The 17,798-nt window shown below is 36.1% G+C and overlaps 1 protein-coding gene across 1 annotated transcript in view; it reads left to right on the top strand.

The window, feature by feature from the left end:
* Positions 1-17,798, top strand: part of LOC117340908 — a 60,275-nt gene that overhangs the window by 15,294 nt on the left and 27,183 nt on the right. Inside the window, exons 3-4 of the mRNA XM_033902694.1 lie at positions 498-2,552; positions 15,231-15,421. Of these exons, the coding sequence (XP_033758585.1) occupies positions 498-2,552; positions 15,231-15,421 (2,246 nt within the window). The remainder of the gene's footprint in view (positions 1-497; positions 2,553-15,230; positions 15,422-17,798) is intronic.

Genomic DNA, 17,798 nt, shown 5'->3' on the forward strand with positions numbered 1-17,798 from the left:
GATGTAGCTAATGCTAATTCAACTTTATCAAGCCAGACCAAAGCAAACAAAAAATAAAAATATATGATTTTTTTACAACTTTCGGTGGTTTCAAGTAGCATAAATTCTCCAAATGATATCAATATTTCTTCTTGAGGAATGTGTCCTTGTGTTATACGAGTAGAAATATGAACTATACACTAAGTCTGTGTTAAACTATGCCCTTATACAAACCTTGTAATGTTGTTTGCTACAAAGGTTAGAGTTAGAGAGGCCTATTGGTGGTATAGGAATCTCATATAGCCGTGTTTATAAAAATTAACAGGATTTCAAATTTCATGTCATGTCTGAAGACAGAGTTTTATTATGCTTTGAAAGAAAATTAAATGAAAGATTAATGATTGATATCAACAGAACAAAAATATGTTTTGTTAGTGTGCTTAAACATTCAGTGACACAAGAAGTCCTTGAAGATATTGTTCGCTTATTTTCTAAAAGAATTTTTTTATTCATTTTAGCTGGAGGTATACTTATTGACGACGATGGAATTGTAAGAGATGATTTTGATGCTCAGAGCAAGTACACCTCTCGGAGTTCTACTACCCACTGGACAGACTCGGGACTAGGGGGAGACAAACAGTCAGGTGGCAGCACCTCCACTATCCGTCAGTTTGACCTTCAGTCTTACCCCAGCTATGAGGCTTTAGAGGACAGTCGTGTGAACATCAGTGACCTTGAAGCCTCCAAAGATGACCTCAGTTTTGAGGGGGATGCATTTAGAAACAGTTTTGACAGAGACATAGGTTATGATAATGGTAATATCCCCTCACCAGCTGGAAAACACCACAGTGACCTTCAGAGTGGGCTCAGCAGCAGAAGCAGCTTTGAACATTCTTTGACATTTGATGATACAAATGATAATTTCAAAAGTACAACAGACTCTGGAAATAAGGAATTGTTTGATTCTGATTACTATAAACAGTTGGAGGAACTAGGTGTTTTAATTGATGGTGCAGAACTCGCTGAACCTTTGGCTTCTCTTGATGAATTTGAAATATTAGAAGATCATGTATCAAGAGAAGATATTGATTATTCTCCAGAAGAGAACAACTCTCTTGATAACTTTTTGAAGAAAACTCCAATCAGAAGTCCAGGCATTGGAGGGTTTCATGGTGATAGGGGAGACAACCGTGAGGAATACGAACCACCTGAAGAACGTCAAACACATACACGGCCGAACACAGCAAGTTCAGCCCGGACAATAAGTAGTCGATCTTTTCCTGAGATATCACCAGAGGAAGCATTAAAGTATTACAATGAGAGAGTAAGTGATCCAGACCAGGAGCTAGATTTTGGAGTAAGAGATGCTGAAAGCATAGACTTTGAGGAATCTCACCGTACCGGAGATGATGATGAGATATTTGATATAACTAGTAGAATATCAGATGCTCCTAAGCCAGCCAAACGACGTGCCTATGGTTCGGAGAGAGATACCCCATCTATGCTGACACCAAGTTTTGGCAGTAGGTCGGGCAGTCGTCAGAGTCATGATGGGAGTCATTCTAACACACTGCATGACAAAAAAGGTCAGTTACTAAGGAGACCTAATTCTCGAAGTAGTGATAGATCATTTGATCATAATGATTCGTTCATGAGCAACCATTCTAAAGAGAGTAATCAGTTGCCTAGACGCCCAAAGTCTCGTGAGGAAAGATCATTTGATCATAATGATTCTTTTTTAAGTAACCATTCATATGCTTCTCGTACCAGCAGAGATGGTTCTCTAACACCTGTATCCACGGGAGTGTTCTCTGAGTCTCACTATGAGGCTCGACCTGGGTCACTGACCCCGCGTAACACTAGCCAATCAGAAATCACAAGACCAGATTCTTCTGCCAGTCAGAGGTCAGCAGCATCAGAAACATTGTCAGCAAGGTCAAGGCAAAGGTCATCACATAATACTTCCAGAGAAGACAACCCATCGCTGTCAAAAGCCAGGTCACAGGAAAGCTTCTTCCATGACTCGGAACTTCAACCTGTCAGATCTGCAGAAAAGTCGACTCCAGACAAAATGCCAAAACGTCTGCTACCAAAACCCAATTCTAATGAAGTTAGTCAGTCTTATCGGGTCAAAAGCAAGAGCACCACCAACATTGCTGCCAAAACTGGTCCTGTTAAACCCAAACACATGTCTGTATCGGACCTGTCACGAGTACAGTTGGAAGAACATGAAAGTGAGGCCCAAAATTCTACCTCTGACAAATCGAAAAATGAGCTCTCATCAAAATTAAATCAGGAATTCCATAAAAGAAAACAGGCGACAGAGCTTGTTCAGCAACTTCAAAAGGACTATGATAAACTGTTATCTAAGTATGCCAGTGCTGAGCTTACCATTGACCAGTTACGCCTGGGGGCACGGGTCACATTGCACTCAAACTCACCGACCCCAAGTCAGGCCACCACAGGGTCACTTCAGTCACTGCAGCAACCACAGGTCATGCAACTCAATCGTGGGGTCAAGTCACCGTCTCCCTTCCAGGGCTCCCTGGGATATGCCAGTCCAATGTCAGTTGGTAAGTACTGAAACATTTCTCTAGTAATTATGACATATCATCTATTAATTTATCTTGTCATCATGTTATTAATGGAGATCTAATGTATTTAAACAATGAATACATTCTAGAAAAAGCTGATATTTCTAACAGAGAAATTGCATGTTTCTTCATTTCTGAATTACACAATACAAGTCTTCAGAAGATGACATTTTGAAAGCAAAGAAAAATTTTTGGTCATTACAAATTCCATGCCAGATTGATCTTTATTGCACCATCAGTACCAGAGTAATTCAATATCAGATTCATTATCAACAGACATTTGTTGTTGGAATTCAGGTTCTATACATTAATATAGGAATATGTACTTATCCTGGACATAGCTTGGGTTAGGGGTGGAAACTTTGGTGGTTATTTAGGCTGCTATGTATAGGAGGGTGTACACTTTGGTGGTTATTTAGGCTGCTATGTATAGGAGGGTGGAAACTTTGGTGGTTATTTAGGCTGCTATGTATAGGAGGGTGGAAACTTTGGTGGTTATTTAGGCTGCTATGTATAGGAGGGTGGAAACTTTGGTGGTTATTTAGGCTGCTATGTATAGGAGTGTGTAAACTTTGGTGGTTATTTAGGCTGCTATGTATAGGAGGGTGTACACTTTGGTGGTTATTTAGGCTGCTATGTATAGGAGGGTGGAAACTTTGGTGGTTATTTAGGCTGCTATGTATAGGAGTGTGTAAACTTTGGTGGTTATTTAGGCTGCTATGTATAGGAGGGTGGAAACTTTGGTGGTTATTTAGGCTGCTATGTATAGGAGTGTGTACACTTTGGTGGTTATTTAGGCTGCTATGTATAGGAGTGTGTAAACTTTGGTGGTTATTTAGGCTGCTATGTATAGGAGTGTGTAAACTTTGGTGGTTATTTAGGCTGCTATGTATAGGAGTGTGTAAACTTTGGTGGTTATTTAGGCTGCTATGTATAGGAGTGTGTAAACTTTGGTGGTTATTTAGGCTGCTATGTATAGGAGGGTGGAAACTTTGGTGGTTATTTAGGCTGCTATGTATAAGAGGGTGGACATCCCTGTCAAGGGACAGTTTCCTGTGGTAGGTGTTGTTGACTTCTCATGGATGAAGGAATAGACAGACCTCTCCTTATATACCCGTCATACAATACTACTCATTTATTACTACACATTAACCTATCATAAAAGGCAACTGTTCTAGTAAATGTTGATAATCAAAGTTGCATGCAGTATGAAAAGATGCTATTGATATTAGTCATAAAATACAGCTCTCTGTGAATCTCACAAGTCTTCACATTTATGGTTGATGTTTTGGGAAAAGAATATATTTGATCTGATATTCAACTTATTAACATTTTTAATCACTGTGTGGAAAGTCATAAATATTTCGTGTCACATTTCAAAATTTTTAAAATATTTGATTCTGTTATAAAGCATTTAGATGTTAAGTTGACCCAGTAGTCACATTCATGTTAAAGAGGAGTTAGATTTTATTTCTGGACCAGTTTTGTTAATAGTTTGTTAAACCATTCTTCACAACATTGAAGATATTTAATGTTCCAAACATGTTATACAAATAGCAGTGTGAATAGTTTGGTTGGGGATAAATTTGTCTGTGTGTGCCAAGCTGCACTTTAGGTCATAAACACCAGATCACCCTAATATCTGTAAATGGATTTATAGGCTAGAATTATAGGTTGGAATTACCTGGGACCCATGCATGTCTGGACTCGCCAGCCTCACCCTATCTCACCTGACCACAGGTGTCGTAAGTCTTGTTAGTTGGAATTTAAATAAAAGAAAATATTTTTGTAGTCATTCAGTTCAAATTTTACCTCAGTTTGTATAAATTCCAGCTATGTTCATTATTTGACAAAGGTTGTACAAAATTTTGAATGATGCTTTAGGTGTTTTTATTGTCTAGATTAGGGAGTTAAGCTCATTAGAACAGTTATACAGGTACAGCTTTTAGGTGTGACAGGTAAAAATCTGTCCCAAATTCAACTGAATATATCTTTGTTTGCTTTTAAATTCATTAACATATGTATGGTGTATTGATCTCTATGGAATGTGCCGTCAATCTCTAGCTAGGCAGTTAATGTGATCGTCAATACTGAAACGGAAAAACGTAACGACAACCTACGTACAAATACCAAATGTACTGCCTTATGATTATAAACAGTATAATATGCAGTACTTCTATAGCAGGAAATTTCTGCTTATACATGTAGTTTTGTATTTATTGACTGTCAAATATTAAGTTTTATATATAGGAACATTCAATGTATTTAGTAGGCATAGATCCAGACTGATTTCTTCTGGCCCCAATACCTGACATGAAGACATTTTAACAGATAGTATGAATATTGAATGTCTCGTATTGGAAACAGAGGAAACGCCAGCTGAGCTAGCACTGATTGGGCTCACAACTATGGAATGGTCAACTTACCAAATAAGTTTAGAACTAAAATCTTGAAAATTCACAAATATTCCACAAAATATGTTCATTATCATTAGTGGTAATTTATACATGTAAATTTTGGAATCAAGACAAAAGTTTTCAGGGGAGGTAATTGTTCTATCACAGGATATTTTCAGGGGAGGTAATTATTCTGTCACAGGATATTTTCTGGGGAGGTAACTGTTCTGTCACAGGATATTTTCAGGGGAGGTTACAGTTCTGTCACAGGATATTTTCAGGGGAGGTAACTGTTCTGTCGCAGGATATTTTCAGGGGAGGTAACTGTTCTGTCACAGGATATTTTCAAGGGAGGTTACAGTTCTGTCACAGGATATTTTCAGGGGAGGTAACAGTTCTGTCACAGGATATTTTCAGGGGAGGTAGCTGTTCTGTCGCAGGATATTTTCAGGGGAGGTAACTGTTCTGTCACAGGATATTTTCAGGGGAGGTCATTGTTCTGTGATAGATAATGTCAAGGGAGGTATTTATTGACACATTGTCATGTGCTTTATACTAAAATATAAATAAAATAGTGCAATAATGGGAAAAAATGTGTAGTAACTTGGAAGATTATTTCTACATCTATTTAATTGTTTGATGCATCCATTGGATCACTTTACCTGCTGTAACCTCAAACAATATATGTCGTCTGTTGATGAAAAAAAGTTTGAAAGGTGTTCTTGAAATAGTCCAAATTGATAATTGAATACATAGATACAAAAGCTGCTAAACCTCTATAATTATCAATAAGGTACCATTATACAGTTCTGAATTAATTGATTTTTCCTTGAAAGACTCAGTGGTACACATTGTCAGATTGTTTTTATTCTAATCTTCTTATTCCTGTTATTTTTGTGTGTGATTTGAATCAATATTTCTTGACTTGAGGTTTGAGTTGTGATTCTCCAAATATCGTGATCCCTAATCAATATCTAAATTCCAGATATCTGAGTTTTAAGAATCCAAACACATTATCACCTATTAAGCTGCTCCTAGACATAGATTTCAGCCAGAGCACAAACCAAGCCCACTGACCCATTAAACCCCATTCAAATTTAAATGATTATAAATGTGATAAAGCATGTGTTCTGCTTTATGTGATATATATTTTGAAACATGATTTGTGAAAAAGGTTGAATAGCTTTCTCTGTGTCTTTTCATGTAATGTACACAATCTATTCAGTCATGTTATATGAGCCTGGCCGATGTTAAAGGTATTTGCCCACCCTTGAATGGCCTCTTTATGAAATATTCATCAGTCCTTGGCATCTTAGATCGGACGCAATAGCTGTATAACAACAACAACAATAACATGTGTGGACATTCATAGAAAGGTGTTTAAATGGTCGGAGTATTATACAGGAATGGGACAATAACTCCTCAGTGTCAGTAAAACTTAAAACACTGATGGAAAGCACAAAGGTGAAAAATATCTCAGATGTGCCCACATGCAAAGTGCTATAATCTCCTCAGCTGATTTGTACGATATTTTGGAAGTTTCCTTAGAAGAAGGTATGTAATTTTGTAATGTCTATCCCTTGGACTATGTACGTACCTTACTATCAGTGCCCTTACTATCACAGGTTGTGCGGACTGGTGTTGCTTTGTTGGTGTAAGATAAATGTATTGGGCATGTTTTGATATTGAATCAAGAGTTTCGGTATATATATGATGACCATATATGTATTGACGGTCAAATATGGGCGAGGCATAATCTGAGGGACATCCCCATGTCACATACAAACATGACAAGCCGCTTAAATGTCCACCTGTCCAACGGCCCACTTCAGGGCTACCTTTCCATGTATAAAGTACTCATTACCTGGGTTGGAGAGTTTAAAATGACCACGTCTGATCCAATGTTAGGTCATTAAATTCTCAAAAGAACGCTCCTGAAACTCCTTTGTACATATAGTTTTTATAAAATATTAATATGACCATGATGCCAGTGTAAAGTAGAATACCATCATACTTAACATACACTTCATCATTCTAAGGTATCAATCATTGTAATTCTCTCATATCCTTTATCCATTGTATAATTAATACATTCAAAAGAATTATTGTTTTAAAAGTCATTTTGACAAAATAAAACACAAATTTTACAATTTACTAATCGGAACAATTAAGTTTGAATTTTTGAATAAATCCTTTATCGCCTATAGCGAGAAGGACGTTGCCATGTCCAGGTAAGTAATGACTGTGTTTGTGGATGGTGGTACTGTCCATCGTTACGATGTGTGATGTTAGACATGAGATGTGTTTGTGGGTGTCGGTACTGTCCGTCGTTATAATGTGTGATGTTAGACGTGAGATGTGTTTGTGGGTGTCGGTACTGTCCGTCGTTATAATGTGTGATGTTAGACGTGAGATGTGTTTGTGAGTGTCGGTACTGTCCGTCGTTATGATGTGTGATGTTAGACATGAGATGTGTTTGTGGATGGTGGTACTGTCCGTCGTTATAATGTGTGATGTTATGTTTGTGGATGGTGGTACTGTCCATCGTTATAATGTGTGATGTTAGACATGAAATGTGTTTGTGGATGGTGGTACTGTCCGTCGTTATAATGTGTGATGTTATGTTTGTGGATGGTGGTACTGTCCATCGTTATAATGTGTGATGTTATGTGTGGATGGTGGTACTGTCCGTCGTTATAATGTGTGATGTTAGACATGAGATGTGTTTGTGGATGGTGGTACTGTCCGTCGTTATAATGTGTGATGTTAGATGTGAGATGTGTTTGTGGATGGTCACGGTACTGTCCATCGTTATAATGTGTGATGTTAGATGTGAGATGTGTTTGTGGATGGTGGTACTGTCCGTCGTTATAATGTGTGATGTTATGTTTGTGGATGGTGGTACTGTCCGTCGTTATAATGCGTGACGTTAGACATGAAATGTGTTTGTGGATGGTGGTTGGATGGTGGTACTGTCCGTCGTTATAATGTGTGATGTTAGACATGAGATGTGTTTGTGGATGGTGGTACTGTCCTTCGTTACGATGTTTGATGTTAGACATGAGATGTGTTTGTGGATGGTGGTACTGTCCATCGTTATAATGTTTGATGTTAGACGTGAGATGTGTTTGTGGATGGTGGTACTGTCCTTCGTTACGATGTTTGATGTTAGATATGAGATGTGTTTGTGGATGGTGGTACTGTCCTTCGTTACGATGTTTGATGTTAGACATGAGATGTGTTTGTGGATGGTGGTACTGTCCGTCGTTATAATGTGTGATGTTATGTTTGTGGATGGTGGTACTGTCCGTCGTTATAATGCGTGATGTTAGACGTGAGATGTGTTTGTGGGTGGTGGTACTGTCCGTCGTTATAATGTGTGATGTTAGACGTGAGATGTGTTTGTGGATGGTGGTACTGTCCTTCGTTACGATGTTTGATGTTAGACATGAGATGTGTTTGTGGATGGTGGTACTGTCCTTCGTTACGATGTTTGATGTTAGACATGAGATGTGTTTGTGGATGGTGGTACTGTCCTTCGTTACGATGTTTGATGTTAGACATGAGATGTGTTTGTGGATGGTGGTACTGTCCTTCGTTACGATGTTTGATGTTAGACGTGAGATGTGTTTGTGGATGGTGGTACTGTCCATCGTTATAATGTGTGATGTTAGACGTGAGATGTGTTTGTGGGTGGTGGTACTGTCCTTCGTTATAATGTGTGATGTTAGACGTGAGATGTGTTTGTGGGTGGTGGTACTGTCCTTCGTTACGATGTGTGATGTTATATGTTTGTGGATGGTGGTACTGTCCTTCGTTACGATGTGTGATGTTATATGTTTGTGGATGGTGGTACTGTCCATCGTTATAATGTGTGATGTTAGACATGAGATGTGTTTGTGGGTGGTGGTACTGTCCGTCGTTATAATGTGTGATGTTATGTTTGTGGATGGTGGTACTGTCCTTCGTTACGATGTTTGATAGGATATTGGACATGTACATGAGATGTAATTTGATTTGTTTGTTAATTTCTAACCGTTTATTGCAATATTTGAATTTGATCTTTAATGTTAATTTCTTGACACTGTGTATCATATTGTAAACAATACATTTCTTAGATGTGTTTACAGTTGTTTTTGTGTGTAACATATTAATTCATTTCCTCCTGTAATACAATCTAAAATTACTGGTGGAATATATTGTTTTACACTAGATTTTCTCTGGCTAGCTATATGGATTAATTATCTGTTTCAAACTCTGGTGGGTTATAACATGATCTGTTACAAATTTGAGCCCCCAAATGTGATCTTTACACTTTTTACAGAAATTACACCTGTTATACACTAATTTATTAAAACAAAGTACAAAGAGTATTGCTTAGAATACCCAAATAAGGAATGTTTTACGACTTAGATAGGTAATGATCTGTAGGAGGGCAGTACACTGTTATAGACAATATGATGATAGGTAATGATCTGTAGGAGGGCAGTACACTGTTGTATTTAGGTGTTATAGACAATATGATGATAGATAATGATCTGTAGGAGGGCAGTACACTGTTGTATTTAGGTGTTATAGACAATATGATGAATCTCAGAAAGTTTATCAGATTATTTTCATTATGATTTGTTTTTTTTAATTTGTTGTTGTATTGTATGTGATTAGATTTCCTCTTATCAAAAACAAACAACTGGAGTGGTACACATACCCTTATTGTAGGTAATCATATTTCTTTGGTTCCTTAACCTTTATTAGAATCAATTGTTTAACATTTGGGGTTAACCAGGGAATCGTGTTTCATGAAGGTCAAATCATGTTTGGGCAAACAAGGAACTGTATTACAAAAAAATAGGATCATTATTGGGGGCAGGCAGGGAATTGTATTTCATAAAGTTCAAATTATAATTGGAGAAACAAGGAATCATGTTTCATGAAGGTTGACAGACATAAGGGGCAGATGTTGAAATAAAAAGGAGCTTATTTTAATTTGAAATATAAAAAAAAATGAAATATTAGATATTGATTTAATGTTCAGAAATACAGAACTCCACTGTAGGGAATCATCAGATCTAGAGCTAATGGCAGAAGACTCCAACTTTTGAGTCCTTTTTGTAATTTCACCTGAAAATATGTAGCTGAAGCAGTAATGTACGTACAACTGCTTTAAAAGTTTAATTAAAGACGTTGATCATAAATTGTTTGAAACATTCTTTGGTTTTAGAATTTCGTCTTTCTTCCATATCTGATGCATCTCATTAAAATTTCCTATATAGAAAATAGACAAGTGGTCTATATATCAAGTCTGATCGGGTATTAGGACTTCATTTATAATCTCCAAAATAAAATTCAATTGTATACATTTTTTAAATACACAATACATGTACCTAAAGGCTGACGTGGAACATTAATACAGGAGAGAGGGCTCATGTTTCAGAAATACTTTTAATCATATATCTTGAAAAGAAATTTTCATAATCAGTCATGTATTTAAATTCAATCAATGAAATTGGCTACATTTAAAAAAAAGAAATTATTACAGGCCAAATAAGGTATAATCTGGACTCCTATGATCTGTTTAAAAATGACATTTTGATTTTAGTAAAGGCATATAGTCATATATTGACTGTATTTAATCTGTACAGTGATTTATAATCAGTTACGAGTAGAACAGCAGATTAGTAGTTATATTTACGGATAATAACTATATATAAGTAAATCACACACAGGAATAAACGGGTATTAAACAACTATAGGGAAATAAGTACTTCTGATAATCTCATACAAAATCTTTGTTTATTAGTCATACATCAATTTTGTTGATGAATGCATTTATATTCTTATTTTCATATAATCTTCATGAATCTGTTTTATATATCATGTTTAGCGATATCAGTAATATATATCATGTATAATGATATCAATAACATATATCATGCTTAATGATATCGGTAATATATATCATGTTTAGCGATATCAGTAATATATTTTTATATCATGCTTAATGATATCAGTAATATATATCATGTTAAGCGATATTGGTAATATATATCATGCTTAATGATATTTGTAATATATATCATGTTTAGCGATATCAGTAATATATTTTTATATCATGCTTAATGATATCAGTAATATATATCATGTTAAGCGATATCGGTAATATATATCATGTATAACGATATCAATAACATACATATCATGCTTAATGATATCGGTAATATAATTATATCATGTTTAGCGATATCAATAATATATATCATGCTAAATGATATCGGTAATATGTATCATGTATAACAATATCAGTAATATAAAATATAGGTGGTTGTATTTATGGTTTATGACCGGTGTTGGTATGTAATCCAGCTGTGATTTCCTGTCTGAAGATTACATAACCACAAATCAGGGTTGAACTCTTTGTTCAGGATAGAACTGATGATAATAATAGATTTATTTTGTCAGCATTTTCAATGGTATGTATTTAAAAAAAAACAAATTAAAACAAACAAACAAATGAAATGTATTGTATGTTTTTGTACCCATCACACTAGTGGAACACCCTGATGGTGAAATGTTTTGTATGTTTTGTACCCGTCAGACTAGTGGAACACCCTGATGGTGAAATGTTTTGTATGTTTTGTACCCGTCAGACTAGTGGAACACCCTGATGGTGAAATGTTTTGTATGTTTTGTACCCATCAGACTAGTGGAACACCCTGATGGTGAAATGTTTTGTATGTTTTGTACCCATCAGACTAGTGGAACACCCTGATGGTGAAATGTTTTGTATGTTTTGTACCCATCAGACTAGTGGAACACCCTGATGGTGAAATGTTTTGTATGTTTTGTACCCATCAGACTAGTGGAACACCCTGATGGTGAAATGTTTTGTATTTGTTTGTACCCATCACACTAGTAAACACCCTGATGGTGAAATGTTTTGTATGTTTGTTTGTACCCATCAGACTAGTGGAACACCCTGATGGTGAAATGTTTTGTATGTTTTGTACCGGTCAGACTAGTGGAACACCCTGATGGTGAAATGTTTTGTATGTTTTGTACCCGTCAGACTAGTGGAACACCCTGATGGTGAAATGTTTTGTATGTTTTGTACCGGTCAGACTAGTGGAACACCCTGATGGTGAAATGTTTTGTATGTTTTTGTACCTGTCACACTAGTGGAACACCCTGATGGTGAAATGTTTTGTATATTTTTTGTACCCATCAGACTAGTGGAACACCCTGATGGTGAAATGTTTTGTATGTTTTGTACCCGTCAGACTAGTGGAACACCCTGGTGGTGAAATGTTTTGTATGTTTTGTACCCATCAGACTAGTGGAACACCCTGATGGTGAAATGTTTTGTATGTTTTGTACCCGTCAGACTAGTGGAACACCCTGGTGGTGAAATGTTTTGTATGTTTTGTACCCATCAGACTAGTGGAACACCCTGATGGTGAAATGTTTTGTATGTTTTGTACCCATCAGACTAGTGGAACACCCTGTTGGTGAAATGTTTTGTATGTTTGTTTTGTACCCATCAGACTAGTGGAACACCCTGATGGTGAAATGTTTTGTTTGTATGTTTTGTACCCATCAGACTAGTGGAACACCCTGATGGTGAAATGTTTTGTATGTTTGTTTTGTACCCATCACACTAGTGGAACACCCTGATGGTGAAATGTTTTGTATGTTTTGTACCCGTCAGACTAGTGGAACACCCTGATGGTGAAATGTTTTGTATGTTTTGTACCCATCAGACTAGTGGAACACCCTGATGGTGAAATGTTTTGTATGTTTGTTTTGTACCCATCAGACTAGTGCAACACCCTGATGGTGAAATGTTTTGTATGTTTGTTTTGTACCCATCAGACTAGTGGAACACCCTGATGGTGAAATGTTTTGTATGTTTGTTTTGTACCCATCACACTAGTGGAACACCCTGATGGTGAAATGTTTTGTATGTTTTGTACCCGTCAGACTAGTGGAACACCCTGATGGTGAAATGTTTTGTATGTTTTGTACCCATCAGACTAGTGGAACACCCTGATGGTGAAATGTTTTGTATGTTTGTTTTGTACCCATCAGACTAGTGCAACACCCTGATGGTGAAATGTTTTGTATGTTTGTTTGTACCCATCAGACTAGTGGAACACCCTGATGGTGAAATGTTTTGTATGTTTGTTTTGTACCCATCTGACTAGTGGAACACCCTGATGGTGAAATGTTTTGTATGTTTGTTTTGTACCCATCAGACTAGTGGAACACCCTGATGGTGAAATGTTTTGTATGTTTGTTTGTACCCATCACACTAGTGGAACACCCTGATGGTGAAATGTTTTGTATGTTTGTTTTGTACCCATCACACTAGTGGAACACCCTGATGGTGAAATGTTTTGTATGTTTTGTACCCATCAGACTAGTGGAACACCCTGATGGTGAAATGTTTTGTATGTTTTGTACCCATCACACTAGTGGAACACCCTGATGGTGAAATGTTTTGTATTTGTTTGTACCCATCACACTAGTGGAACACCCTGATGGTGAAATGTTTTGTATGTTTTGTACCCGTCTGACTAGTGGAACACCCTGATGTTGAAATGTTTTGTATGTTTTGTACCTATCACACTAGTGGAACACCCTGATGGTGAAATGTTTTGTATGTTTTTGTACCCGTCAGACTAGTGGAACACCCTGATGGTGAAATGTTTTGTATGTTTTTGTACCCGTCAGACTAGTGGAACACCCTGATGGTGAAATGTTTTGTATGTTTTTGTACCCATCAGACTAGTGGAACACCCTGATGGTGAAATGTTTTGTATGTTTGTTTTGTACCCATCTGACTAGTGGAACACCCTGATGGTGAAATGTTTTGTATGTTTTTGTACCCATCAGACTAGTGGAACACCCTGATGGTGAAATGTTTTGTATGTTTTGTACCTATCACACTAGTGGAACACCCTGATGGTGAAATGTTTTGTATGTTTTTGTACCCATCAGACTAGTGGAACACCCTGATGGTGAAATGTTTTGTATGTTTGTTTTGTACCCATCAGACTAGTGGAACACCCTGATGGTGAAATGTTTTGTATGTTTTTGTACCCATCAGACTAGTGGAACACCCTGATGGTGAAATGTTTTGTATGTTTTGTACCCGTCTGACTAGTGGAACACCCTGATGGTGAAATGTTTTGTATGTTTTTGTACCCGTCAGACTAGTGGAACACCCTGATGGTGAAATGTTTTGTATGTTGGTTTTGTACCTATCACACTAGTGGAACACACTTCAAAATACCAGGCATATTTTAATTTTGATCTTTAAATAGCACATGCAGCAGTTTTGATCTTTAAATACCACATACAGCAGGTCACCAAAGTATACAAGCAATATTTTCTTCTGAAAACAGAATTGAAAAAAAGTCCAATTAGAGTTAGAATTTTGTCTGTCAAATATTTAAAATATTTGACTTTTAAAAGTGAAGGTACTGACTACTTTCAAGTTCCTGTTTATAGACGGCTAAATAATTTTTGTTTCTGAAAGATTTCCTGGTCACTTGGCCATGATGTGTTCCTTTTAAAGTCAGTTGATCTTTTTCATTAAACAACTCTGATCTTGTACAAAAGGTCATGATAAAGAATTTAATTTCTCCTGTACCCATATACCTATGTCTGTTTACTGATGCTCACTTCTAAAGGTGTATGGTTTGGAAGATTTTAAAGGCCTTAGGTGTTTGCCTTTAAATGAAGATTTTCCAGGTAGAAGGTACCTATCCCCTGTAAACGGACTCCTGACCTAGAAGCAATCGTTCGATCTGTTTCTGTTAAATGTACAATAAATGGGTTCTCCACTGTTTCTACTGGTTAATATCAGGAAAATATCATAGTGAACATGTGACTGTTGGCAAATATTGTGAGAATTGGTGAATAAGGAAATCTTACTGGCCAACTAGATAGATTGAATGATATACCAGTAAATGGTCAAATAGTGGGCAAGATTTATTAATCAACCTCTGCTTCATCAGCTGAAATAAGATTTGTAAATATGTACCTTATAACCTGTTTAAGGTCTTAGACTTTAGTTAGATAAGATAATGAGAAAGTCCACTTGTTGTTTCAGCGAGACTTTAGTTAGATAAGGTAATGAGAAAGTCCACTTGTTGTTTCAGCGAGACTTTAGTTAGATAAGGTAATGAGAAAGTCCACTTGTTGTTTCAGCGAGACTTTAGTTAGATAAGATAATGAGAAAGTCCACTTGTTGTTTCAGATAGTACCGCTGCTGACTCTTACAATGACCAAGGACAAGGATCAAAGAACAAGTTCAGATCGCAGTCCGAGTCTGCACTTACCAATGGTAACGCGGAGAGGGAGGCACGTAACATGGCGCTATCGTCGGAAAATGGAGCAGAAAGTGTTAGGCTTGGTCTTACCTTTCAGGCCAATGGCCTTGATGACAGGGTAGGTGTATAACATACAGTAATTATAAATAATGGAAAAATAGAATCTTCAACTGCTGCCCTGTCTCGAGTGAGAAACCAGTTTTTTTTTTTTCGATTATCAATAATCAACAATCAACAAATCAAAACAATTCCTGAAATACAGTGTACTTTGGAATTTTGTTTCACTATATACTTGTATAGCTTATAGACAGTAGTATGGATGGGAGTCTCTTAGAGGTGTACGTTCCTGACACTTGCATAGCTTATAGATAGTAGACTATATGGCAGTCTCTCAGAAGTGTACCATACATACTCTTATAAACACAATATGGTACCGTACATACTCTTATAAACACAATATGGTACCACACTTACTCTTATAAACACAATATGGTACCGTACATACTCTTATAAACACAATATGGTACCGTACATACTCTTATAAACACAATATGGTACCGTACATACTCTTATAAACACAATATGGTACCACACTTACTCTTATAAACACAATATGGTACCGTACATACTCTTATAAACACAATATGGTACCCTACTCTTATAACCAATATGGTACCGTACATACTCTTATAAACACAATATGGTACCGTACATACTCTTATAAACACAATATGGTACCGTACATACTCTTATAAACACAATATGGTACCGCACTTACTCTTATAAACACAATATGGTACCGTACATACTCTTATAAACACAATATGGTACCGTACATACTCTTATAAACACAATATGGTACCGTACATACTCTTATAAACACAATATGGTACATGTACATACTCTTATAAACACAATATGGTACCGTACATACTCTTATAAACACAATATGGTACCGTACATACTCTTATAAACACAATATGGTACCGTACATACTCTTATAAACACAATATGGTACGGTACATACTCTTATAAACACAATATGGTACTGTACATACTCTTATAAACACAATATGGTACCGTACATACTCTTATAAACACAATATGGTACCGTACATACTCTTATAAACACAATATGGTACATGTACATACTCTTATAAACACAATATGGTACTGTACATACTCTTATAAACACAATATGGTACTGTACATACTCTTATAAACACAATATGGTACATGTACATACTCTTATAAACACAATATGGTACGGTACATACTCTTATAAACACAATATGGTACTGTACATACTCTTATAAACACAATATGGTACATGTACATACTCTTATAAACACAATATGGTACATGTACATACTCTTATAAACACAATATGGTACATGTACATACTCTTATAAACACAATATGGTACCGTACATACTCTTATAAACACAATATGGTACCGTACATACTCTTATATACACAATATGGTACCGTACATACTCTTATAAACACAATATGGTACCACACTTACTCTTATAAACACAATATGGTACCACACTTACTCTTATAAACACAATATGGTACCGTACATACTCTTATAAACACAATATGGTACCATATATACTCTTATAAACACAATATGGTACCATATATACTCTTATAAACACAATATGGTACCACACTTACTCTTATAAACACAATATGGTACCATATATACTCTTATAAACACAATATGGTACCACACTTACTCTTATAAACACAATATGGTACCATATATACTCTTATAAACACAATATGGTACCACACTTACTCTTATAAACACAATATGGTACCACACTTACTCTTATAAACACAATATGGTACGGTACATACTCTTATAAACACAATATGGTACTGTACATACTCTTATAAACACAATATGGTACCACACTTACTCTTATAAACACAATATGGTATGGTAATACTCTTATAAACACAATATGGTACTGTACATACTCTTATAAACACAATATGGTACTGTACATACTCTTATAAACACAATATGGTACCGTACATACTCTTATAAACACAATATGGTATGGTAATACTCTTATAAACACAATATGGTACCGTAATACTCTTATAAACACAATATGGTACCGTACATACTCTTATAAACACAATATGGTACCACACTTACTCTTATAAACACAATATGGTACGGTACATACTCTTATAAACACAATATGGTACATGTACATACTCTTATAAACACAATATGGTACCGTACATACTCTTATAAACACAATATGGTACCGTACATACTCTTATAAACACAATATGGTACCGTACATACTCTTATAAACACAATATGGTACCGTACATACTCTTATAAACACAATATGGTACTGTACATACTCTTATAAACACAATATGGTACCGTACATACTCTTATAAACACAATATGGTACCGTACATACTCTTATAAACACAATATGGTAAGGTACATACTCTTATAA

This window comes from Pecten maximus, chromosome 2 (assembly GCF_902652985.1).
Source record: "Pecten maximus chromosome 2, xPecMax1.1, whole genome shotgun sequence".
In the NCBI taxonomy this organism is placed as follows: Eukaryota; Metazoa; Mollusca; class Bivalvia; order Pectinida; family Pectinidae; genus Pecten; species Pecten maximus.